Source organism: Anolis sagrei, chromosome 1, assembly GCF_037176765.1.
Source record: "Anolis sagrei isolate rAnoSag1 chromosome 1, rAnoSag1.mat, whole genome shotgun sequence".
NCBI lineage: Eukaryota > Metazoa > Chordata > Lepidosauria > Squamata > Dactyloidae > Anolis > Anolis sagrei.
In genome coordinates, this window is record NC_090021.1 from 252,733,290 (window position 1) to 252,759,839 (window position 26,550).

At 38.6% G+C, this 26,550-nt stretch overlaps 2 protein-coding genes across 5 annotated transcripts in view; one reads left to right on the top strand and one right to left on the bottom strand.

Moving 5' to 3' along the window:
• AMPD3 (adenosine monophosphate deaminase 3) overlaps positions 1 to 8,687 on the top strand; it is a 49,705-nt gene extending 41,018 nt beyond the window's left edge. For both annotated transcript variants that reach the window (XM_060766974.2, XM_060766980.2), the window contains 2 exons: positions 658 to 768; positions 2,254 to 8,687. In XM_060766974.2, coding sequence (XP_060622957.2) covers positions 658 to 768; positions 2,254 to 2,430 — 288 coding nt within the window. In that variant the 3' untranslated portion in view covers positions 2,431 to 8,687. The remainder of the gene's footprint in view (positions 1 to 657; positions 769 to 2,253) is intronic.
• A 1,167-nt stretch (positions 8,688 to 9,854) lies between these two features.
• RNF141 (ring finger protein 141) lies at positions 9,855 to 26,165 on the bottom strand. Of its 3 annotated transcripts, none has more exons than XM_067462648.1 (6): positions 25,864 to 26,165; positions 21,379 to 21,581; positions 19,804 to 19,912; positions 18,620 to 18,792; positions 14,786 to 14,893; positions 9,855 to 13,075 (listed from the first exon to the last, which is right to left on the bottom strand). In XM_067462648.1, the coding sequence occupies exons 2-6, from the start codon at positions 21,519 to 21,521 to the stop codon at positions 12,925 to 12,927; spliced, it is 684 nt and encodes a 227-aa protein (XP_067318749.1). In that variant the 5' UTR covers positions 21,522 to 21,581; positions 25,864 to 26,165; the 3' UTR covers positions 9,855 to 12,924. The 3 variants fall into 3 exon arrangements, with proteins under 3 accessions (XP_067318749.1, XP_060622973.1, XP_060622978.1); XM_060766990.2 differs by lacking the exon at positions 25,864 to 26,165 and adding an exon at positions 25,535 to 25,693; XM_060766995.2 differs by lacking the exon at positions 25,864 to 26,165 and adding an exon at positions 24,902 to 25,195.
• Positions 26,166 to 26,550: the final 385 nt, after the last annotated feature.

The following is a 26,550-nucleotide window of genomic DNA, read 5'->3' on the forward strand; positions in this document are numbered from 1 at the left end:
CTCTTCACATGTACACAGACTTAAAATCTGCCTCATAGGACACATAGCATGGGATTAATAAGGCACAAGCAACATCGTTTCCTTTATTGAGGTAGAGGTGTGTGCACAAGAAGGATGTACTTCTCCAAAGTAATGTAAAGTTTCCAAAGAAATATCATGAGCACGAATGGCCTTCTGGTATGAAAGGTACCACTTTTAAAATCCTTTTAAAGAACACTTTTCTAGAGCCATTTTGAGACCCACTCCCTATTCAGGTAATACAAAAATTAACAATTAACTGACAAACACCATATTGAGTAATATAATAGGTTCCTTGCTTAGCACTATAAAATAAGGGTAACTGGAGTCTGGTCTATGGGAGGCCTGGAGCACCCAGAGTCACTTTTGTGTGCCCCCCCCCCCCCAAAACAGGGTCTCATGGAGCAAAAAAATGAGTAATTGCTCTAAAATAGCCTCTATGTGCATGTGAAAGGCATCTCAGTTACATTTGGAGGTATGCTGGGATGCTTAGGGGTTAAAAAAAGTTGTGTGCAGCTTCCAGCAGGGATTTGTTCTTCACTCGTTAATGAGTGTTATATGACTGCCTTAACCAAATTTATTTAGAAGTGGATGTGAAATTCCTTAGCTAGTAAATCATTTTTAAAAATATTTTTCAAGGAAGCACTGATGGAAGAATATGCTATAGCAGCTCAAGTATGGAAACTGAGCACTTGTGACTTGTGTGAAATAGCAAGGAACAGTGTTCTACAAAGCGGTTTGTCACATAAGGTAAGTTTCCTTTGTTTTGTATCCTTGTCTGTATTTTAGCATTAATGTGGGAAATATGAATATGCCCCTTTCTATCTTAAAATGTGAGGCTCCAGAATATTTGGGGGTGCAATGCCTGAACAGAGATACGTTAAGTAAAGTTTGCTTCCTTCCCAGGAAAATAACAGTTACGAGGGAAGGAGATGGCTCTCAAGGCATCTCACAACCAAGAGAGTGCCAAGGTCTCTGGGAGAAATTTAGTAAGACAGAAGAAGGGTACTTTTGAGCCAGGGGTTGTGGGGGTCCTCTAAAATTAAGGATTTAAAGTCCAGATGCGGGCCTATAAGAGGGGTGCCTTCTTAGTTACAATGTCAATATGAGCTAACCCGTGTCCCCTACAATAAGACATACCCATAAAATATTCCGGAGCAGGATTCCTAAGCATTTGCGCAATATAAGCCATACCCTGAAAATAATACATAGTGATAGGCGTGGCTGTGCAGCATACATGGCCAGCTCCCCTTGCCAGGTCCCGGTCGGTCATTCTGTGCATGCTGCAAGATGAGGCATGGAAAAAGACATAGAATGTGAAAGTAAAAGTCTCCTCGGTGAAGTAAGGAGCAGGATGCTCTGCTTTAGGAATTGTGATTCCTCAGAGGGAAGAAGTAAAGCTGTGGCTGCTGATTCACTTACCACTGTGGGTCTCTCTCCCCCAGCAGCCACCATCAAAGTCTGTAGGTCTCTCTCACGCACCAGGAAGACACCAGTAAAGCTCCTGCTCCCCAGCACTGACCAGCAACAGTCTGTGGGTCTCTCTCATCCCACGCAAACACCAGGGATAGGGGAAAAACTTTAGCAAGCAGCCTGCTACTGAGCCCAGAGAGATAATCCCATGAATGCAGATTGTTGTACCATATTTAATAAAAATAAGACATCACCTGAAAATAAACTATAGTGTCTTCTTGAGGCAAAATAAATATAAGACAGTGTCTTATTTTTGGGGAAACAAAATATCATCAATATAACCAGAATTCAGAAGTGAGAATTGAGAAGAGTTTACTCAGAGTTACTGATAGCATCGTAACTTCAGTGCTCTCACATATGTAAGGACCACATAGGATTTTGACTAACAGCCCCACATAATGCAGCATTAAAAGTGATATATTAATATTCTTCTGGTAGATAGGTTTTTTGGGGAGTAAGTAAAATTGTTCAGAGTCTGTTGCTCCCCCCCCCCCCCCCGGCTGTGCTACTGACACCTATACACTCTTTCCCCTGCGACAATTTTCTCATTTTCTGTAATTAAAAAAAATGCTCATCTTATGTTGCTATTCCCTCAATGGCCTCCCCACTACTTCTGTTATTTTCCTTCTTCGGGCAAGAACTATGGGAGATGGCTCTTTCTTTTCCCCCAGGTGCTACTGTTTTTCCCCTGGCCATTGAAATCAAAGCAATTCCTGACATTGTATGGTCTGACATTGTATTTAACTGTTGTTTTGTCCCTAGGAGAAACAGAAATGTTTAGGAGTAAATTATTGCAGTGAGGGGCCTGAAGGAAATGACATTCGGAAGACAAATGTTGCACAGATTCGAATGGCTTACAGATACGAGACCTTATGTAACGAGCTGAGTTTCCTGTCCGATGCGATGAAAACAGAAGAGATCACTGCACTCTCAAAGTAGTCACAGCTACAAAACCAATTAATTTTGCACAACTGCCAGGACAGAAGCATATGAACACAAGAGAGAATTTGAGTTTTTGTAACAGTGAAAGCTGTCTGGTGTACAGAAAGATTGATTCATCAGGAAAGCCAGTTTCTGCCAGCGCTTGGCTTAGGTAGCACTCCTGTGTATAGATAGATATATATAGATGCAAGCTCACAACTGTATTCTTTGTGCTGCTTTTGCATTTTGAAGTGCACTCTGAATCTAGTATTGAATATTTATAGAGTTTTCATTTAGGATATGTAACATGCTTTGAAATTAATGGTGTTGGGGACAACAGCATTTGGTAGCTTACATGTACCTCTTTTGCCGCGCATAGTGGCAGACAAAGATCTAAGGCACTTTAAACTGTAATCTCTAGTTAGATTCCAGATCAGTGACTGTAGACTGTACTGTAGTGCCCCCATTCCATGGTGGAGGATATTTAGCAAAAATGACAATTCATTTTGGAAAGTAAAGGAATATGACCAAAGAGCTGCATGGTTTTTTTTCCTGGTTGCACATTATAGGAAAATTTATTCAGCAGTATACATGGACTGTGTTTTGATTTTCCCCTCCCCAGTTTCATCATAATGTCATGATAATTCATTTTATAGCTTTGTGGAACCTTTTGTAACCTTTTTGTGAATGCTTGCTATCATTATAAGATTGTGTTGATCCACAGTTAAGTTTTGCGGTGTTGCGCTGGGTTCGACCTTGGGATAATCACATCACTGCCATGGTGACAAGCCTTAGAATCTATATGCTAGTTGCATTTTCAGTGTGCAGCCTTGAAAATGAGCATATTTTTTCCACATACTTCTCCTGGGTGCTGTGAAGTTTCAGGAGATGTTTCTTTGTGATTACTGAAGAACTGTGATATTTTTGTAGCATTTATTTGTTTACAGATTTGTAGATTGAACTGGTTTTTGTTGAAATTTCAAGCAGGCACAAAAATGGCAGATCTAATTTTATAACCTCACTAGCCAAAACAGCCTCAAGGATATTTGTCACAAGCATATTCCAAAACACAACTTTTTTTCTGGTCAGTCAAACCACCATGTACATTGGTGTGATATTCCTATTTCGTTTTGATTGGCCATTTATTAATCAACAATAATTAAAGGTCAAGACATATCACAGTTAAAGAGGTGCTTCTGCAGAAGGATTGTATGACTCATACCATTGTTGTGTGCATTCAAGTTGTTTCTAATTTACAGTGACCGTAAGATGAACCTACTGTGAAGTTTTCTTTGGCCAGATTTGCTCGGAGATGGTTTCACATTGCCTTCCTCTGAGGCAGAGAAAGTCACCCAGTGGATTTCCAAAGCTGAGCGGGGATTTAAATTCTGGAGTCTTTGAACATATTATAAGATTACTTGACTCACTGCACAGCTAAGTAGAAAGCAGTCAGAAAAGAGGAATACTGCATTACAAGTGGATTGGCTCAGTCAAGGAAGCCGTGGTCCTGAGTTTGCAATATGTGAGTGGAATAGTTGCTGACCAGGGATCCTTGTTTATAATGTTGCCATAAGTCGAAGTTAACCTGGCCGCAGCTAATTCCTGGAGCTCGGTTCCAAAACTAGCCATTGTATCACGTTGGCTCTCTATGATCCCTAACAATTACATAAACAGGCATGTAAGTGAATTAGAAACGTTGTTTGCTTTATCTTCACTTTGGTTGAATAATAAGAAAACATTTTACCTGGTAGTTTTTTTATGGCATAAAACCACGACAACCAGAATTCATGATCAGAGGAGTTTAAAAATCAACTATTCTATTTGAATTTTGTCCACTGAACTAAATTATATATTTTGTGTTCTGTCTCAATGAGTATCGTGGTATGATGCTCTGAATTTCCATTCTTCACAAGATTAAAACGTGAGAATAATCTTTAATCATATCTCATGTTGGCATGTCTGATTGTTCATATGAAACACGTCTGTTCCTGTAACCAAGATGTTTACACTCTTGAATGACTCTCAGTTTTGTTGGGAGAGAAGAATATAAGTACACCAATGTAATACAATTATGAGTTTCCCTCCAAAAAATGTATGACACAAAAAGTAGTGTATACTCTTGTGTGCATCTTGTGTGCATCTGTACATCATTGTGCTCTGTGTTGATTTAAAAACCACTTACATAGCACTTGAAAAATATATTATAAAATTAAAGATAATGGTACCAACTCAGAGTTGGTGATTTGATGAGGTGGATAAAAACTAAATTGGTTTTTCTTGCCATGAGCAGGCCTTTATAACTGTACGAAAGCTACAGAGGCTTGAATTCTGTTATATATGTATGTGCCTTCAAATTGCCTGGTGACCCCATGAATTTTTCTTAAAATTTCCTAAAATAAGGAATACTCAGAGGTAATTTTGCTTCCATTTGAAATATAGCCTGTAGCACTTTGTGGTCTCCCATCCAAGTACTATCCAGGACTATCCCTGCTTAACTCCAAGATAGCACAGGATCCAGTGCCTTTGGGGTATTTAGGCCCCTGAATCCTGTTGGATAGTCCCAAACAAAGTAGTTCATTGAATGAACAGTTGAATGGCGAATCAGCACACAGGAAAAACCCATTGATTCAATGTTTCTACTCCATTTGGGACTAATAGCATTCAGGTTAAGAGTTGTCAGTTTTTTAATTGCTTCTGATCTAACTGCTTAATTATGTAGTTGTGTGAATATGCTCTGGAAAATATTTTGCACAGTGATATGTATAATTGAGTGTTACCATGATTGTTAATATAATTTGATTTTATGAATGCAAGGAATTTTCATTAGATGGTTTTGACCCAAGTGACAAATACAGTTCTTTTGTTCTGTTGAGAGCAGTTTTTGATTACAGTTGTCCTTCCACATTTTCAGGTTTAACTTTCACAGATGTGATTATTGGTGGATTGTTTAGTGCCACCTCCATGGTGACCCACACAATTTTTAATGAGAAATTTTATAAGACCAGAGTCCATTTTGAAATGTATTAAGTTACATCACGCTTAATCAATAGTGAAAACTTTGGTTGTTGGGAGAAAATCAAACTGGCAGGATTGCTGAGCACAGCCACACACCTGTTCATTCATTCACTCATGCAGGCATTAAAAAAGGAGAAGGGAAGATTCACACGTTTCATCACTCACTCTTCTTCTTGGGAGGAGAGCAATGACCAATCTCGATAGAATAGTGAAGAGTAGAGACATCACACTGACAGCAAAGATCTGCATAGTCAAAGCAATGGTATTCCCCATAGTAACCTATGGATGTGAGAGCTGGACCATAAGGAAGGCTGAGTGAAGGAAGATAGACATTTTTGAACTCTGGTGTTGGAGAAAAATTCTGAGAGTGCCTTGAACGGCAAGAAGATCCAACCACTCCATACTTCAAGAAATAAAGCCCAAATGCTCATTGGAGAGAAGGATATTAGGGGCAAAGATGAAGTACTTTGGCCACATAATGAGCAGACAGGAAAGCTTAGAGAAAACAATGATGCTTGGGAAAATGGAAGGAAAAAGGAAGAGGGGCCGACCAAGGGCAAGATGGATGAATGGTATCCTTGAAGTGACTGGCTTGACTCTGAAGGAGCTGGGGGTGGCGATGGCCAACAGGGAGCTCTGGCGTGGGCTGGTCCATGAGGTCATGAAGAGTCGGAAGTGACCGAACAATAAACAACAACAACAATCACTCACTCATCTACATGGCCTGCTGGGAAGGGGATGGGAGGGGGCATGAAGAGAGAGAGTGGGTAGTGTGAAGAGGGAGCTGGGATCCCTAAGGTGGGAGGGCAAGGACAGCATCCTTGCCTTGTGCCTCACAGATATTCATACCAACCATTCTCCCTTCTCCCACTTTTCCTGTCCCATTCTCTTCCCACCCAACACATGAACAGCCAGACCCAGACATCCTGCCAGTACAGGTTTGTGTGTTAAATATGATTTGGAGGTATTTTTAGATTTTCACTTTCACAGGATCCTGGATCCCTAACCCCTGCAAAAGTGAAAGGCCAACTATAATTCAGTTTGAAGAATCAGGAGCTGTATCCACTGAGTCTCTGCAAAGACAGTTTACAGGTTTGAAGAGCCAGTCATTTCTTAGGGTGTAGCAGAAAAAATGAGTCATAAAGTAAGTTCGTTTCTTTCTTGGTTTATTAGATTACTGTCAGTTTTGATGGTTCTAAATTTGTTTCTTAGTCTGTTAGAATACACCTGTTAAATAAATGATACATATGCAAGAGTTGATTTTCCAGGCTCCAGTTCATTCAGTTAATCTAATCTAGTTGGATTTAGGCCAGTGTCTGTTGCGTAGGAATTCCATATTTTTTTTATATCAAGATTGAATGTGCATGAGGAAAAATACTAGCTGTAAGCACAACTGTCTAGAAGTAATTCTTCTAAACTATATATTATTCTTAAATCAATAATTTTTTAATCTTGCTCGATCCAGTGGCAAAAGGCGACTTCTTCTCACTAAGCTTCTGTTTCTACTATTCTTCATCTATCATATTCAGAATAGTAATTCTAAGGGCCCTTCCACACAGCCCTCTATCCCAGAATATCAAGGAAAAATCCCACATTATCTGACTGTGGACTCTGATAACCCAGTTCAAAGCAGATATTGTGGAATTATCTGCCTTGATATTCCGGGATATAGAGTTGTGTGGAAGGGCCCTAGGATTCTTGTTTTGCCTCTTCAATTTAAACTATTAAAGCTAGTTTAATCATATTATAAAAACAATTAAAATGATTTCTTTCAACTCTTAATTGAAATGGATTTGCTGTATGGTATGGAGAAACATTAGTTATGTAATTAAAAGAAAGCAAGCACTAAAAAATCCATCTCAACACTTGAAGCTCCCCTTGCTCATTTGAGGTATTTTATACTGATATAGCTTCATTTATTGAATTGTATACGAGATGCAGCCTTTTATACTTTCCTTGCACAGTATTACCTAAATGGGTTTAGGATGGCTTCATTGGGTTAAGTTCAGTGTTATACAGTATGAGCTGCTTGCACCACTGTGATGGACTTATGGGATTTCTTTCCCTTCCCTCTACAGTCCTTGGTGCCACTTAAGAATGGGCTCTGTAGGGTTTTCTAGCACTCCTGAGCACATTCATGAGGTACATTAACAGGCTGCAATGGGGGAAAGAACGTCGTTGCCTTCTAGTCAAAGCAGTTCTATGATCGAATGTACCTTGATGGATTCTAGCCATTCTGTCTTCTTCCATGAGGCTGGGTGCACAAAAACAATGTATTCCTTTCATTTCCTTTCTTCTACTTTTCTGTTTGCACAAATTTGTTAGAAACCATAAAAATAAATCTTAGTTCTCCCAAGATAATTTGTAACCAAATGTTTTTGATTTTGATTCTCTTTAGAATGAGCTGGTGTACCTGTAATGCTCTGTATGGCATCCTGACTAAGTACTGTACTTCCCTTTTTACCAAGAAACCTGAGATGTACAAGGCTATCCCATACATGTATATTCAGCAGCAGGATCTATTTAGGATTAGTTGTGTTAGACAAGAAGATGGCACTAGAAGGTCGTCATTAGGGATTGGCTTGGCTCCTTGAAAGTGGCAATTCAAATGCTTAATGCTGTTAGCACACTGTTTTTTCATTCTCACAATCTTTAATAGTAAAGGGTATGTTTGGCACAGAGAAAGGACTCTTTCTCACATTTCTGAGTCCGGTTTTCATTCCTCAGTCCTATTTTTAGATAAAACTTGGGATTGTATACTGGGAAATTTGGGCAGCCATCTTAAGTATACTTGTGCCTGAGTAAACTTGATTTAGACTGCACTGCTAGAACAAATTGCAGAATTTTTTTTGTAATGAATGTTGTATAACAAAGGGATGCCCATCCCTTGGACAATCACTGAAGGCCAAGTATTTTCTTGAAGAGACACATCTTTTTATTGTAGTTAGCTCTGAACAGTCTAGGCTGTTCAGTGTTCTAGGTTAACCCCCCCCCCCCCCAATTTTAATAAGTGTTTATTCCATATGACAGTTTTAGGCATTGGTTCTGTATGCAGCATTTGTGTGCTGGAATGTGAAGCTATAAACAATTGACACTTCAGACTTTTTAGTTCACTGGATTAACAGGCAGTTTAAAGATTACCTTCGCTTTCAATAATGAAAAAAATAGCTTGTGTTGAAAACTGATGTATTATGCTGTGTAAGAATTTGGAGATGTGTATCATACAGAAATATATTAAAGTTACATGAAATACATTAAAAGTGCTATCTTTGTTTTTCTCACATGCCAGTAACTACACTTAAAAGGGGGGCAAATTTCAAACGTGTCATGTTAGAATCACTTTAGAAGGAGAGGTGGCAACTTACCAACTGGTGCCTTATTGGTTTGAACAAAAAGCCAATTTAGGCTAGCATTGTTCTCAAAATAGCCAATGGGTCATGTTTAGGCCTCTGTATGCCAAAATAATTTTGACTCTGTCCTTTCAGATTTCAATTTGAATTTGAATTTCAAATGCATCCCCACCGCAGAGAGACTGAGAGTGAACAGAACTAAAAGAGTAATCTCTCCTCTAGCTTCAAGCCTGGTCCCTCTCATACAGTTGAGGTATGGGCCCATGCAAGAACAACTACATGGGCTGCTTTCATTTCATTCACTGATTGGGCAAGAGCTGAAGAACAATGAACTGTTCCATTTCCTTTTTCCATAGTAATTGTGTGATCCCCTTCCTCCAGAGCACACAGCTGTAGAGCCAGCTTTTTCTTCCTTAGACAGAAGCCCTTATATCCTCCATTTTAGAGGTAACCCTACTGATGGGAGTCTGTCCAGCATCTCAGCTGTTATCTCTTTCCCTGAAAGCAATACAAGGAAGGTCTGGGCTGAAACAGAGGTCCCATCCAACCAAGAGTTATGATTTCATCAAGGAAAGATAGTAAAATTTGTCATTCCTTCACCATGCAGGTGTCTTTCTAAGAGTTCCCTTTTTTTGTATGGTGTTTCTGAAGACGAGACAGCTGCTATTGCCTTCTAAACCTGTCTGTTATAAAGACAAGTCCTGTATACTAAATGCTCTGATCCCACCATCCGAGCTGTTCAACTAATCCTTACTTAGAGTGGAGGAAGACCATGGTCATATTTACACCATAACTAACTTTCTGCATTGTCCATCCGGGTAAAAGGCACTATTGGAGGCTTTATGCTTTCAGAAAATGTGACAGAATTAGAAATGTAAAATCAATGAGTATTTGCCATAATAAACTCCTTGCCAAAAGGAAAGAGGACAAAGCATAGAATCTGCCATTTTTTTCTATAAGGGAGATAATATAGGAATGTATAATTAGCCATAGCTACAGGGTATAATATAGTTAAGTATCCAAAGACAGATCTGGACTCCTCTGTGGACCTAGACCCCATTAAACTCCACACAAAGATGAAGTTCAAGTTTTTATTGCACAATATTCATAACAATACAATGGAAGCTTTATATCTATTAACAGTCTTTTTATCAAAACATTAAGAATTATTCACATTCCTACTAAAGAACACAGAATGCATTTTCTTCTACTTACTTTTCTAGGAATTTAACTCTTAATGCCCATGATGGTTATCATGATCAAATTATTTCATCCTCCAATGAGCAGTCATTCAATTTTAGAGTTAATCCTAGTAGCTGGTGTAAATATGCCAGTATAGGCCGCAGTAAAATGATCATTGGTAGATGACAACTGTAAATGGTGTCTCTGTCTACTCAAGCTGTGTGGCCTTCTTCACCACACACCACTTCAAATAATGCCTTACTCTGATCTATATCACCCACGGGCTTCTGTTTTCTGTGGAAGCACTGTGCTAAGTACATGAGCTGCTTGTTTGGGTGTTTCAACAACAAAAAATAAGCCAATGGACAAGCAGCCAGTGATAGGCTATATCTTGTCCCCGAACCGCAGGAGCTCTCAATTGTCTTTGAAGCCACAGAGGTTTGCAATACTTCAGTACTTCTATTACTACAAAATAGAGGAACACTTCTCCATCAGAAGTATAGTGACACAGAGGAATTTAGCACTAGATAAGCATGTGCTGATAAGTGATGGCAGGGCTGACCTACATTTTACCTACTCTTATGTCAAGGGTGGGAATAATGTAGCCATTTAGATATCCCAGCATTCCTTACTATTCTTTATGCTGGTTAGAGGGCTACTGAACTCCTACTCCTCTTTCACAAAGTACATATTTTATTACTCACAACAAAGTGTGCATTTATTAATTTAAAAAGCTGTACACACTACAAAGTTTTACATACTCACTTTACATATATTTACAATCTTGGATGAAACTGATGCCACATTTGCAAGTGCTCCTGTATTTTTAATTTACGATCAATACAACTTGTTTTTTTTTGTTTTTTTTTAAAAAAACAACTTATTTCTTTCAAGAGCTGGCATTCAGGATTTTTGGGCAGTAACCTATTTTTTTCTAAAATTTGCCATGAAAAACAGGTTTCAGGACTAAATATAATGCTGCGATAAGAAAATATGGAATTAGGCCAAGATAATCCTTTGATTGAGATGAATAATAGGGCTTATTGTTTTTTAAAAGTTGGTTGTTAAAACATGAGGCACTTCTACCACAAATCTGCCAAATCCAACACAACTAAACCTCTTCATATTCATGTTGATGAGCTTCAAAATCCACTCCCAACAATTTGAAGCAACAAGTGCTCCCAAATGAATTATTGCAGGAATGTTACAAGTGAAAGTTGTCTCCTGAAACTAGTAATAAAGAATTGCTGTCTAAATCTCTTGGGAGAGTCACATTATAAGGGAAAGGACAAAATAATGTATCCCATATTTATCTTTCTTAGACTGATTCTGACAAGCTGCATTAGTCATATTCTGAAGCTCATTGGTTCAGTGTCAGGACATATTTTACAACAAGGCTTTGCCAAAGTTATAACTTTATAATGCTACATGTAGTTACAAAGATACAGTGAAAATGACAAATGGCAGTTTTATAATACACGAACAACCAGCTATCTTGAATGTGTCAGTAACTGCTTCATGTATACACCATTTCAAAAGAAGAGCAAACCACCTTTCTTTAATGTTACTGTGCAGTTGTGAAAAAGATATTATATCAACCAGGTCTAGCATCACCATTGTGGTCTACAACAGGTAACGATCCATTTCCGATTTCAAATGATGTGTTGACTTGCTGTGTTGAGAGAAATAGGAAAGGTGGCTTGGACCATCTATCAGCACAGTGACGAGCTGCTAGAGGGCACTTTGCCCAAAGTCCCTCAAACCTGGCGCCAACATTTTTGAGAAAAAGCAGTATTGGTTTTTGCATTAGATTTGTAAGACATTAAAAGCGAAACTATTGCAATCATACTTTTTGTTATAGTAAATCATATTGCACTTGTAAAAAGGAATCAAGCACCATGTATTTGCTTTAAGTCACAATCTTTTTCTCTTTTATATTAGTGATGTTTCTTAAAAACGGAAACTATTTGATAAAGCAGTCAAAAATTAAATATAATAGTATACTGATGTGTAAACAACATTTGGTTATTTATGGGCACATTTCCTAGCAAAAGCAAAAAATGAGGGGTTTGATCCAGAGCTTTATTCCACAAGTTATTTATGGGGACATCCCTGAGTTGACTTCCAGAACATATCTGATGGAATGGGAGGAAATTCTTGCCTATTTTCCCCTTTCTACACTTTCTAGCTGTCCTCCCACCTCCCGTGACTCTGGGAAGGAGACTCTGCTCCTGACCAGAGGAAAAGCTCCATCCACTCAAAAGCCAACCACTGACTAAGAGCCCTTCTGGCCGTGGAGGGGTTTTCCTGGATCTAAACCTTTGACCTTATTCAATATGAAGGAGTGAAGTTACTTGAAACTGCCTACCCTATTTTCCATCTGAAGAAAAGTGCAAAAGCCAATTATTCATCACAGAAGTGTGCTACCACAACATTTTGGATGCACCCAACATGCTGGAGTAATAGTGATTTAAGCAAACACATATAAATATTGGAAGTGAATATAATTTATCATAAGGTAACAATAAAATTACCAAACCTTAAATGTGGGATGTTGCCATTCCTATTCATACAAGCAAACATGTGCAGTCTTGCATAAAGAAGGGTAACTTCTAAGTGCAGTTCTTGGCAGCAGACTATCTGTAACCACTCATTTTCTCTTACAGTTTCAGTTAAGAAGTGCCATTTTAACAAGCTATCATAAACAGCTAACTAAAAATTAAATGTTTGCTCTGCCAACACATCTTACAGTGTTAGAAAAATCTTGATATACCCTCTATGTTACCAACAGAGAAATTAATGAAACAATCTGGAAAAATTTGAGCTTGGGACTGGTTCACAATGAGTGGCCAATTATAAAGACTCTTCACATAGCTTATAGAAACCAATGTATGGAGTAAACAAAAACAAGAGGAACAATAAAAAGTTAAATCTTGAAAGATTCAAGAATACAAACATTGTTGTGTCAGGGTCTGTGAGGCTGGCCTGCCTCATCCACCATGTTAAGTATGTAAGTAGCAATATCTTCTTCTGTGGGAGCATCAGACACAACCCAAGACTCATTTGCTGCAGTCACTTGCAGACGACATATAGGGCAATTCCTATGACGACCACTCCTGTGTAGGAAGCCAGAAGAAAGTGTCACTGTTTTAAAGTTGTTGTTGTTGTTGTTATTATTATTATTATTATTTCATTTGTAACCCACCCTATCTACCCTGGGGGACTTAGGGCAGTTTCCAATAAAAGAGGCAAACATTCAATGCCAACAGCACAAACAACAGGTGAACTCAAAAACAATAAATAAGAACAATCACAGTATAAAACGTATAATAACAAATCCCTAGAAGAACAAGAATAATATCCATAAGCACATTTGCTTGCAAAACAAAGGAGCTTTGATAGTGCTCAGAATAGGGTGAACTGCACTGTCTGGCCTAGCTACAAATCTAATTCAAAATATTCTCAATGCCATGCATAGCAGATGTTTAATTGAACGCCACCATGGAATGAGATTTGAAAATGCTGCCAATGGAGCTCTATTGCGCTTACACTTGGAAACTTCACAAATTATTAATGCAGCTCCTGTAATCTAAAACTACTGCTCTCCCATCATTACTGATTAGTGCTAATAGAAGTCACCAGGTTCTTAACTATTCTTTTTACTCCGATTCCACATTTTATGTCCCCTCTTTTAAATCTTTAATCCCAACTACAGCAGCATAAGTCCCCCCCCCCCCAAGTTGTCAATGTCCTTCAGCTGCTGTTCTAAAAATGACCATGTTGCGCTGCAAGGCACAACTTTTTGGATAATACTTAAAATAATGACCGTTCTGTGGCCAAAGGGGCCATGCTATTCATCCTATAATACAGTGTAGTGCCCAAATGTGAAAAGAGTTTCATGAATGCTTTTATGAACATTTTGTTTCAAAAAGGCCAGAGAGTACTTGGATCCCATTCTATTTCCCAGTGGAAATGGCAGTATTGTTTATCTTTGTAATCAAGATAAACTATCAGGAGGATTGTAGTTAACTTATAACATATGCACAAGAATATTACGTTTTAATGGTAAAAAGCAAGATCATCTGAAACATTTGCTCAGTTGCTTTCACTACAGTCCAACTGAATTTGCTTTGCATTACAGATGGTTCCTGTCTACAGCAAAAAAGTCATTGTCCTTATTGCACTTTCATCCAATGCAAACCAAGAGACACTTTTAAAAAACTTATTTAGAAATAAAGCACTATTTTTCAAATGCAGCACTACTGAATCATAAACCTGGAAGAGATCCCATGAGTCTTATAAGTACTTACAAGTAAAATCTCATAACTCTAAGATTAATAATCATAAGCATTGTTTTCTCTCTAACCAAAACCTGCTTGCAATTCTTTATTCTACATACAAGCCAGACCTACACTGACAACATGACAGATTTTAAATGTAAAATAGTATTTAATTAAGAAAAAAATGAGTTATATTTATTTATGTTTAGAGGGAAACCATTCTTTTGCACACAATTTGTATCATTAGCAATTAGCAAGGCTTCAATCAGTATTTGGGGGGGGTGGGGTGGATAGAGAGATACTAATCTGGAAACCCTATTCTAGTTAACTTATGCAAAATACAAACCTCACTCTATGGTACATATCAAGATTTTCCCCCAGAGAGTAAGGTCAAGAAAGCATTTCAAAACTCATTTTACTGGAAAGCAGGGATAATGTTATTTATACAAAATGCTTCTGAGCTATTTTGTGCTAGAGAAATTGATAAAATGCACAGCAGAATCACTTTAAGAGAATAATTCAACTACAGTCTGTCAGGCAACTTACCATTTATCAATGCATTTCTGACAAAAGCTGTGGGCACAAGGCAAGATCAGATCAGCACGTCCATCCATACAGATACAGCATTCTTCCTCATCAGTCAGCTGTTTCACCCTACAATGCAAATCAATATAATTTATCATAATGATAGAAAATCTGATCTGGGATAAATTTACATTTACGTATTTTTAGAAATGATATTTAGGACACCACAAGCAACTGCATATAGAAATTTGCAGCAAACCTTTCTCCCATTCATCTCACTGGAACTCAGATAACAAACTTGAATAAAATGATCTACTGCCTTTATCCAGCAATCTCTGACCTATGGCATCCAAAAGCACCCCTGTAAAATGGCTGCTATGCACTTACAAGGTCAGCACTGAAAGAAAAAAACATGCAAGACAAATGAGGAAAGTGGGTTCTGTGCTTGCTTCCCACACTGATGCAGTTCATATGGACTAGCCACGTTTGTTCTCTGTATATGAACATTGGACATGTGCATAGTACTGAACTTGACTTCTGAACACAAAAGCAAATGTAATTGTTAGGTTCTTGACACCACATTTTCTGTGCAAGAAAGCAACAGGCAAGTTTCAGATTCATTTGATTTTTCTTCCTTCTCACAAGCATCAAGGCATCTTTTTCTATGGCTACATTATCAACTGCCCTTCTTCATTGATATATTTGCACTGATCTGAGTCCTTGGCTTTTTAAATTTTTCAGTGGTAATTCTGTACACAAGTTCATAATACTACTGGAATGACTCATAATTACAGAGGTTGGAACAAAAATTGTATTCTTTTATTTCCTACACAGTATTTGGCTGTACAGCATTTTTCTCTCTCCAAAATCATGCTCTCTCTATATTGTTCCTTATTTAAATATATATTATTTGTGGGAACTGTACGCAACAGTGGGCATCAGTTAGAAACTAACCATGTATGCTATGTCCCAATAACAAAAGAGGTCCTGATTTTAGTGCCTTTCTTTCCTCCCTGCTAGCAAAACAGGATATTATCTAAGAGTCTGTGTTCTTCCAAGTGTTCTAGGTGAGAATTGATGGTATTTGGAAGTGAGAATATCTATATATCAATACAGGTTGAGTTTTCCTTAGCTAAATTGCTTGGAACCTGAAGGTTTTGGGATTCTATTTTTATTTTGGAATCCCTTTATTTGCATATATATTGTGAATGAGGAATGGAGGGAATGGGCTAGCCTGTGCCCACTAATTGTTTCTTCAAGGAGCCCCAATAAGAAGAGTGGAGGGGAAGGGAGGCCCAAGTAAAAAGTAGATGTTCCAAATGCTTCTCCAGCTATCAGTACAATTTTCTGCCCTTTTAGAATAGTAGCCAGAAAAGAGACTTAACTTGTGTGTAAAACACATAAAGTGAGTCCAACAAAATCTAAGAAAATAACTCTAATCTTTGATTTGACAGATTTACCTTGTAGTTTAGGTATTTTGTAGCAAGTCTCCACTATATATAGGTAAGGAGTGTTAAGGGATTACTACATTCCTCATTTGTTTGATGAGATGTCAGCTGTTTTCATTGAGTCATGTTGCAAATTTCTCTAAAGCCGTTTAAAACTCAAGCAAAACCAGTTCTGTCACTTAACACTAAGAGTAATTAAGAATACATTTTGTTTACTTTTTAAAACATTCTTTGAAAAATGCTTTGCATTAGGTCTGTATGTGGCAGTTCTATTGTTGTAGGTATACATAGGGAATTGTGCTAGAATTGTTATGAGTAGTTTCGTGTCAAGAAAAAACAACCAATGCCCAACAAGTCCATAAAGGTTAATGACTATATTCTTTATCTTCTATATTACTAAAGCACAGAATATGAATACATTTAAAAGGAAAGGCAGTTTCTTTTGCTCTATATGGAGGCAGCTAATGAAAAGAACTAGGGACATATAAATACTGAATCACAGAAAGTAGACATTCACGCTGTTATTGATTCTATCCAACTAACTACCTCTAGGTCTACTTCCCATTTCAACTCTTGTGTACTTTGCAATTTTTGGTGTTATAAAAATCAAACTTGCCATGTGTTAACTCTACTAAAAGAACATTACAGGTGTGAATGATGGCAAGACAGAAGCAATAAAAAGGCTGTAGTGTGGGAGAAAAGGGAGCAACAAGGGGAGAAAAACCAAAGTACAGGCAACAGTCCTTGTGAGAAACTTTTAATTAAACCCAAGGTTCACACAAGCATATCATTATACAAGTTAACACACAGCATTTACTGAAAAGCAAGGAAGTGTATTATTTTTTATCACCTTATCACTGGCCAACAGTTGAAAATCAAATCTCTCATCTTTACTGACTACTCAAAACAAGGACAACAGTAGCCATAGTTAAACAATGAATCCATGCCAATTATTGTATTCCTCGTTCTTTGAACAGAAGATTGAAAATACAGGTTGAGAATTCTTTTTCTGAAAGATTTGGGATGAGAAGTGTTTTGGATTTTGAATGGTGTTTTCAATTTTGTACTATATTAGCATATATGTACATAATGAGGTATTTTGAAGATGAGACCCAAGAAATATTTACCTTGTGCACATAGTCTGAAGTTAATTTTATATAATATTTCAAATAATTTTGTACAGGAAAAAATGTTTGTGCAGACTGGAGCAGCAGAAAGCAAAGACATAAATTACTATATCAGCCATCCATGTGGGCAATTTGGATTTCCAATTCCGAATAACAGATACTCAATTTGTATTGGTATACATGCAACTCTAAAGGAAAGATAATAAGCCTTTGAAATCCAAGAAAACTGTTTTGGTGATAGCTATGATACACAGTTTGCATTGTTGCTAATTCAACTATAATTTTATTAGGCTTGTAACTGCAAACGTTATGCACTGCTACAACAAAACATGGCCTAAATCCAGCATACCCTCTGAATCAACTTAAGTCTTGGCATGCCATTCAATGGGTGTACTCTGGCAATTGTATTTAGGCTCATGTGTACATCTATTGCCTCATTCAAGAATATAGACAGCAACAGATTTTCCTTCCTTTGAAAAGAAAAATAATATAAAGGGTAAACATGTTTGTTTCAAAATGGCATTGTTAAATATACTAGTCCTTAGAGCCAGAAGGACTGCTTCTTTCCAAGAAAAGCCTATATACCATAATATTTAAGGAAGATAATTAATAAATTAGTTTACACAAATAATCCAGTGCAGGAACGACAAATTAAAAGAAACCCTTGCTAAACTTACACATTATTTATATTTGTACAGTAAAAATGATAGTTAATACATAATAAAATATTTTGTATTATAGTGTTCTTAGAAATCTAGCATTACATTTTATTCAGTGCAAAATCCTCTTTAATAGTTATTTATTTATTTATTTATGACATTTATATGCTGCAGTTCTCACCCCGAAGAGGAATCAGAGCAGCTTACAAGTGAAAAGTAAATACAATATATCATATTATTACCATAGGACAATATTAATATTATATATTACATTGTAAGGTAAAGGTAAAGGTAGTCCCCTGACATTAAGTCCAGTCTGACTCTGGGGTGTGGTACTCATCTCCATTTCTAAGCTGAAGAGCCGGCGTTGTCCGTAGACACCTCCAAGGTCATGTGGCCGGCATGACTGCATGGAGCGCCGTTACATTGTATTAAAACATTATACAGTAATATTATTAGTAATATTACATTTAATATAAAATATATAATTATAGTATCATATTATTACTATTAGTAGTATATTGTATTACATTATAATATTATAATACATACATGCCAACCAATATACATACATGATTAAGGTGAGCATTCAAACATAAATGGGTTTTAATTTAGAGATACCTTCCCATCCAAATGCTGGCTTGACAAGAAGTTGGATCCTCTGCAGCTCCTTCTGAGGCAACATTCTCTGACAGGATGCCTGCTGCTTGACTTGTGATATCATTATAAAGTTGAATGAACTGATACAAGTTCATGATTCTTGATGCTTCAACAATGCCACTGGTCTTATTTATCTAAATATAGAGAAAGCAATCTCACCATTTTTGTTCTAACACAGTATCACTTGCTATAATACATTTCACTTGAATATTTCAGTCAGCAAGACAGATACATTCTTGGCATGATTTATTTAATAAAAAAATGGTACTAGAGACAGAAATAACATAAATACAATAGGGATAGATTTATATGCTACAAAGGAGCAATGAAACATGTTTCAGCCATTTTTATCCACAACTAACAATATGGCCATGTGAAATAAAATAAGGATGTCAGATAAATAAACCTTGCATAAGTAAAGAAAATCATTTTGGTCTTCTAGAAAAGAGGAAGATTGCATTACAGGTGAATATACTAAATCAAGGAGTTCACAGGCCTGAATTTGCAAGACCTGAGCAGGACTGTTGAGCAGAGATGCCCCAAACTGAAATTAACTTGACTGTAGTCAACAACAGCAGAAGAGACTACTTGGAAGCTTTTCTACCAAAATACATGCAAGGATGACTTTTTCTTTCACCAACCCCCCTTTTCTTATGTTTCCTTTATTGGTGTTCAAATGTATGCATCATTTACATGGTGGAAGGGAACAGTTTAACATATGCCCTAGCATTTTTTAAGACTAAGTAGACAGATGATGGGGAGGAAATGGGGAAGGGGATGGAAAGCATCAAAACGATTTTGCAAAAAGGATGCTATGTTATCTGAGGCATGCCTTTGATTTTTAATTCTTTAGCAAAGACATTTCAGTACAATGCTTTGAGCAGCACCCAGAATCCCTGACAATTGGCTTTTTGACTTGGGGCTTTGGGGGAGCTAAAGCTCCCAAAGATTGAAAGACCACGAGAACCACTATTTTTGTGCAACCGTTGAATGACCAACATTGTAAAGTAGAACCTGGTACTTTCAAAGGTGCTACAAAAACCTCTTTCATTCTCTCCTGCTAGCTAGCGTTAGGTACAAAGTCTAATGATATTATCTTGAGTATTTAGTATGAATCACAGAACTAAAAACTTTGATAAGTTTACCTTAGTGCATACTACCCGAACAGCTACCTTCCAGAGTGCAGAAGAGTCTGAACCTGGCTGAACTTCAAATAGTAGGTGCATGTCCTGGCCAGCACCTAACTTTGCAGTTCTGAAAATGTTTTAATAATATTATATTTAACACAAAGTGGCAACAATAGCACAAATCAGTCCACATTAGAAAAGAGAAAGGTCAATATTTTAACCTTTAACTGAAGACTGAATTTATAACAAGTACCCATAAAGTCGGCATACTTTAAAAATACAACACTGAGCTTTATTTCATTTACAATGTACTAGTACTATGATTGGTGCAGCCAAGACAACACAAGCATAAGAGCACTGATTTCCTTGTCCCCTATTATTTAAGAAACTCCCAACACTGTTGTCAGGTGACTGGGGTAGAAGAAATAATCTCCAAAAACAGTGTGAAAAAACATGAGCCTTATCTCCTCCTTCCCACCCCCACTTCGGCTTCAGCATATTTAAGTTTAAAGATATGAAAATTACATTTTCAGGATTTACTCAGATGCACAGTAATCTGCTAGTGCTGATTTAGTGGGAAAGGCTTTAGCTAAGAGATTGAGTATATGCTTTGTATTTTTAAAAAAATCTAAACTTCAACCTCAGGATATCCAGATAGACTTGGAAAGGACCTTCTCTGAAACCTTGAACAGTTGCTGCCACTCAATGCAAGGTTTTTTTTCCCCCTCTGGAGAAGGCTCCAATAGTTCTGGGGATATATCTGACCATTTCAACATACTATACCAAACCCAATTTTAGCCCAAAAGAGCAATTTCAAAATCAGAAGTGATTGGATTGTAACATCCAATTTGGAAAAAAAGTTCCCTCCCTCAGCCTAATTTTAATATTTTTAAAAAGTACTATACAAATTATCATGACAAAGAGGTAGTATGGAATAAACATTTTAATCAACAGTCATTCCTATTTTTCTTTTTAATATAACTATACTTCAGGTCACTAATGTATTAAAATATTTAAATCACTCATAGCACACACATTATCTTTTAATGAAATTTTAATGAATGTAAACAAGATTAGTTTTCTTGCTCCTATACTGGTGTAATTTTTCACATGTAGAACCTATCAGGTTACATTTAATTTCTTGCCAGCGAAATGATTCTTCCAATATACATCTCTTACTTGTTTTGAAAAGATTCTCAGGAATATATGACACAGTGAGTTATAATTTTCAAAATACAATATATTTAATAAGTCTTTTAAAATGTTATAGGAATGTGAAAAATGGTACTGAAGACTAAAATAGCATTTTTTTTAATTTCTCCTCAATACCAAATACTACTATTTCCTGGGTAAACATTATACTCGCAGTCTGAAGGAGATATTTTGCACTTCCTAACAGAGGTTAATACAATTCAGAACAGTTTCTGCAGCAATTGAGGTATAGATATGTGCTTATATTCAATGAGAAGATACATAGGATCTCATTCCATAAAATAAGTTCCTAGCTGCTACAATAATTCACCCTGGAAAGGTGTAACACATTATGCTGTACAAATATTAAAACATGTCATATACAAGAGGAAAAAGCCTTACATGTCATTAAGTTCAGCTACTCGCCCCAAAAATTCTTCATATGTCAAAAAGCCACTTTCTCGAACCAGAGATACATGTTTGACAAATTTTTCTGGCAGTTTATTAATAACAGTGTGTGTCTGGCTTGAAAGCTGTTGGCCCATGATAAAGTGCTTTAGGTCAATGTCCAGGAAGAACAGCAACTTTGTTCATTTGGGGAGTTCCTAAGAAATAAAGTTTTTTAAACACTGCATTAGTACATAAATAGTCACCATCAGCTAACTAAACATCAAGATCTGATATTGAGATGTTGTCTTCCATAATTGGGAAGGCAATGCTATTGGATCAAATCTTTCATCTCCTTTGCAGCTCCCCAGATCCTCTCTGGGGGAATGAAAGGACCCTCAGAGACAGCTTTGGGGGCAAGAACAGAAGAGGAAAGGGACACACCCTGTTGCATGAGCAAAAGTCTGTTTGTATAGTATTGGATCAGCCCATTTAGATTATCAGTTCAACTGACACCTAATTAGTACCTTAATAAGCAGACAGATAAACAGTAGTTAACATGCTTCATTTAAGTGCACAGAAAACTGGAAAATACAAATGCAGTTACTGTCATTCACAATACTTCTTTCATTTGGTAACTTGGTAGACAGAAAACAGCAACCTCTTAATGGGGTCATTCATGTTAAGCCATGCAGAAAATAACAACATCCAGCAAGATCTAACCAGCTATTAAAGAGAAGAGCCTCTATTAAGCTGAACATGGAAAATGCCTTTTAAATTATATTTGTACAACAGAAAACACTAGAATTTACATCACAAATCAACATATGCTCTAATTTATCATTCTGCTTTTAAACATTCATTATCCAAGAACGTGCAGGCAGCTGATTTCAGAACTCAATATAAAACAGTGCCATAGATTATGAAGATTGCCAAATGGGAAGTTTGCCAAATAGCTTGAATATTTGAATTTCTAAAATGGACATGCAGAAATTAAACAACACCTCCATGAATTTCAATTTGGAAAACTACATAAATCATAAAAATCATAAAAGCCATTAGGTAGCTACAAAACTTTAACTGGACACTTTTCAATTTAAACATGAAAATGTTGGTTGTTACCAGAAAATACCTCAGTCTGGAAATATAACAGATTAGACTTTAGCACAGGGGTCAGAATCATGCAATGCTGAAGATCAGTGGTTCTCAAACTTTTTTGGTCATAGGACCTTTCGGAAGGCATTTATTTTCCATGGAACCCTAACTCTATCCCTGATTTCTTTAATCAAAATTCTGGATCATTTAATGCTGATTAAAATATGTTTCTCAATTTCCTAAATAATATCTAGTTTTAAATTTTACTCTTGATATTTTATGAATATCACTATATCCCAAATGTCTTTCATCTCCAAAACTACAGAAGAAGAAAAAAGAAAAAAAGAAATGTGGAATCAACATGAAAAATTGACTACATGGTAATCACTCTTGTTCAGATGGCAAATAAAATGTTGAAACGTGAAGTCAGTAACTTCATACCTGATATCAACAGTTGTAGTACAAAACAGCTGTAACTGAGACTTTACATCAAATAGCTGGCCTTGTGTGGTTTTATTGTAAAATAAGTTTTAAATTTGATTTCTAAATTGTTTTGCAGAACCCCCAGAATGCTTTTGCGGAATATAGTAACAATGATAACAACTACTACTACTACTATTATTTTATTTAAACCCTGCCACCATCTCCCCGGAGGGAGTCAGGGTGGCTCAAAAAAACACAAACAGCATACATTTACATAAACAACAATTGTTTGTATAAAAACAACATACATCTACATAAGACAGCATACTATAACCCTACCAATCTTAAAATCCAACAGACTCAGAGAGCTGCAGATAAAAACAAGCTGTGTACTGTCTCAGCCCATAAAGTGCTAACATAAATCAGTCACCATGTCCTCAGGTTTTGTGGTTAAAGTACTAATCATGACCCAAAGGCTTGTATAAAAAGCCATGTTGTCAATTGTGTTTGGAAAGCTTGGAGGATGGGGGCTAACCTGATCTCTTTAGGGAGGGCATTCCAAAGCTGGGGGGCCACCACCAAAAGCCTTCTCTCTCATTTTGACCAACCGTGCTCGAGACTGAGATGAGACTGATAGCAAGGCCTTCCCGGCAGATCTAAGAACCCTAGAGTTTCACGGAACACAGTTTGGGAACCTCTGCTGTAGATTATGGACTGCAAGTCCTAACATTCCTCATTCTTGGAAATGCTGGCCAGGAGTGATAGCAGTTCCGGTCTAACAACAACATGCTTCCCACCCTAACCTAGAGTCTCTCCAAACAGACATCCACCTGGTTTACATCTGGGCAGGTTTAAGTCAGCTTTGTATGTAGACTGCATGATTGGTAGATCAGTTGAAAGTTGGGAATCAGTGACAAGGGATCACTCTCAAACATTAGTATCAAAAAGGTTATGAATCAGTTTTTGGTCAACTTTAGATTTGGTTTGGTTTTTGGGGTGTGCTGATTCAGAAAACTGCATTGGATAGACCACGTCAGCTCTAGTTTCTGATACAAAACACATGACATCCAGTAGTTGCCATTTGCTCGCTCACAGAAAACCAATTTAATAATCTACAGCTGATGTGACCTATCCAATGTAATTTTCTGAATCATACCCCAAATGACCCCAGGAACAAGCCTTAAAAAGATACCAAGGTGCCCCTGCTTCCAGGCACCACATGGAACAACTATGTTCCGGGGAGGGAGGAGGAGGAGGAGAAGCAGCAGTCAGGAGGCTTGGTGTTGTGTCTTTCGTGGGTAGTCAGCCTCTTCCCTCCAGACATCCCTGTTGCCTCGGCACTACATGAGGGTTTTATGAGACCAGTGGGTCTCGCTGCAACGATGTAGTAATGGTGAGGCCGCAGACCATATTTTAGTTCTTGGGGACCAATGGTGGTCCATGAACCACAGGTTGGGAGCCACTGCACTAAATAATCCGGAGCTCCGGTGGCGCAATGGGTTAAACCAGTGGTTCTCAACCTGTGGGTGCCCAGATGTTTTGGCCTTCAACTCCCAGAAATCCTAACAGCTAGTAAACTGACTGGGATTGCTGGGAGTTGTAGGCTGTCAGGACTGAAGACCGACAGGTTGCGCTGGCAGGACTAAAGACTGACAGGTTGCAGGTTCGAATCCGAGGCGAGTGCAGATGAGCTCCCTCTGTCAGCTCTGGCCCCCCATGCGGGGACATGAAAGAAGCCTCCCACAAGGATGGTAAAACATCAAAAACACCTGGGCATCCCCTGGGCAATGTCTTTGCAGATGGCCAATTCTCTTATACAAGAAGCAACTTGCAGTTTCTCAAGCAGCTTCTCACATGGAAATAAAAACAACCTAAATAATCCTAACTAGGCACTCATTTGAATGAGGAAGAACTGTGAGTTCTGTCCAGGACATCAAAAACCCAAGATCTTAAAGTACAAGTGTACTTCGTTTGCACCCATGTAAAAACAAACAAACAAAACTGATCCCATAAATCTGACCTCTGGTCATTGCTGCTGGACAGATGTCACAGTAGTTCATAGCTCCACAGAGAAGAACATTGAAAACTTCAGGCAGTTCTAAACAACTCTGTCTGGGTTCAATGCTACGGAATCGTGGGTTTTGTAATCTGGTGAGACCCCAGAACCCTCTGGCAAAGGCGGCTAAAGACCTTGTAAAACTACAGCTCCCAAGATTCCATGGCTTTGAGCCATGGCAGTTGAAGTGGTGTAGAACTGTGTGGGGTACGATGGGCATGAGGGCTGGAGCAGGTTGAAAGTTCCCTAAAACAAAGGGAAGACGCCCACTCCGGGAGCAGGGCCCCAAGCGCAAGAGCGCGCCTGTTACACTACTTTAGGGACACGGCGACTGCACTGACACCGCCAACAGGAGTGAGCATTTTCCTCCGACCCCTCTGCCCATCTTCTGGGCAACCCCAAGGGCAAGGGAGAAGCAGCGCCACGCCTCCCCGGGGCCACGCCCACCGGCCTCGCCATCACAACAACGCCTCTCCATCGTGATAGAAGGAAAGCGAGGCTGGAAGGAGAGGGAGAGAGAGAGAGGGAGGGAGGGAGGGAGGGAGGGGAGAGAAAGGAGGAAATGGTGAGCCGCTCTTTCCTCCCGAGGAAGCTCACCCCCCGGGCCACGGCATCCTGCTCCAGGCCGCTGTTGCCTCCTCTCTCCGGGCGCCGAGGCCTTCCCCTTCTCCTTCGCCCTGACAACCAGGCGGGCGCGCGACGCGGAGGCGCCACAGACAAGCCCGATGGGTTACCGTCGCGTTTGGGTGACGCGTCATCAACCCTCCCTCCGCCCCCGCCCCCTCCCACGCTCGCGCCGGCCCGTTGCTAGGCGACCGACTTGGATTTGGCCTCCTTCGCCTTGGCCTCTCGCCGCCGCCGCCGATAAAAACAGTGAAAAATGACCCCATGCCGGGAGAAGACCAAAGCATTGATCCAATACTTACATCAGTACTCTAATAGTAATTGCTGTTAAGATCTTTTACAGCTCGAAAGGTCCATAAACGGTCTGCAGCCTTTCTAAGAGGCCTTTCTCTTTCAGCACAATTCGGCAACCATAGCCATGCGTTCTGAATTCGTGCTTCCCCATCTCTGAGGTGTAATTCCAGGATTAATCCACGTCTGGTATAAAAATCCACAATGTCAGCGCCCAAACCCGTCTTCAAGGAGTTCGACCTAAACGTGTGTATAAACCAGGCATGGGCGAACTTGGGCCCTGCAGGTGTTTTGGACTCCAACTCCCACCATTCCTCACAGCCTCAGGCCTTTCCCTTTTCCCCCCTCAGTCGCGTAAGAATGTTAGAATGTCGAGGCTGGCCAATCAGAAACCATATGCAAATTAGCAGGTCGAGATAGCTCATGCATGAGCGAACTTGGGCCCTCCAGGTGTTTTGGACTTCAACTCCCACCATTCCTAACAGCCTCAGGCCCCTTCCTTTCCCCCTTCAGCCTCTTAAGGAATAGTGGAAGTTGAAGTCCAAAGTATCTGGAGGATCAAAATAATATTATTTTAGGGGTGAGCTCCCATCTGTCAGCTCCAACTTCTCATGCGGGGACACGAGAGAAGCCTCCCACAGGATGGTAACACATCTGGGCATCCCCTGGGAAACATCCTTACAGACGGCCAATACTCT

Bases quoted from the DNA above. Each gene is read 5' to 3' on its own strand.
- RNF141 (XM_067462648.1), bottom strand. From the start codon at position 21,521: ATGGGCCAACAGCTTTCAAGCCAGACACACACTGTTATTAATAAACTG. The intron at 14,894-18,619 runs GTATCTCTAAAT...TTTGCATTGTAG, and splicing joins GCCAGCATTTGGATGGGAAG to GGTGAAACAGCTGACTGATG. The intron at 13,076-14,785 runs GTAAGTTGCCTG...CTTCCTACACAG, and splicing joins CAGAAATGCATTGATAAATG to GAGTGGTCGTCATAGGAATT.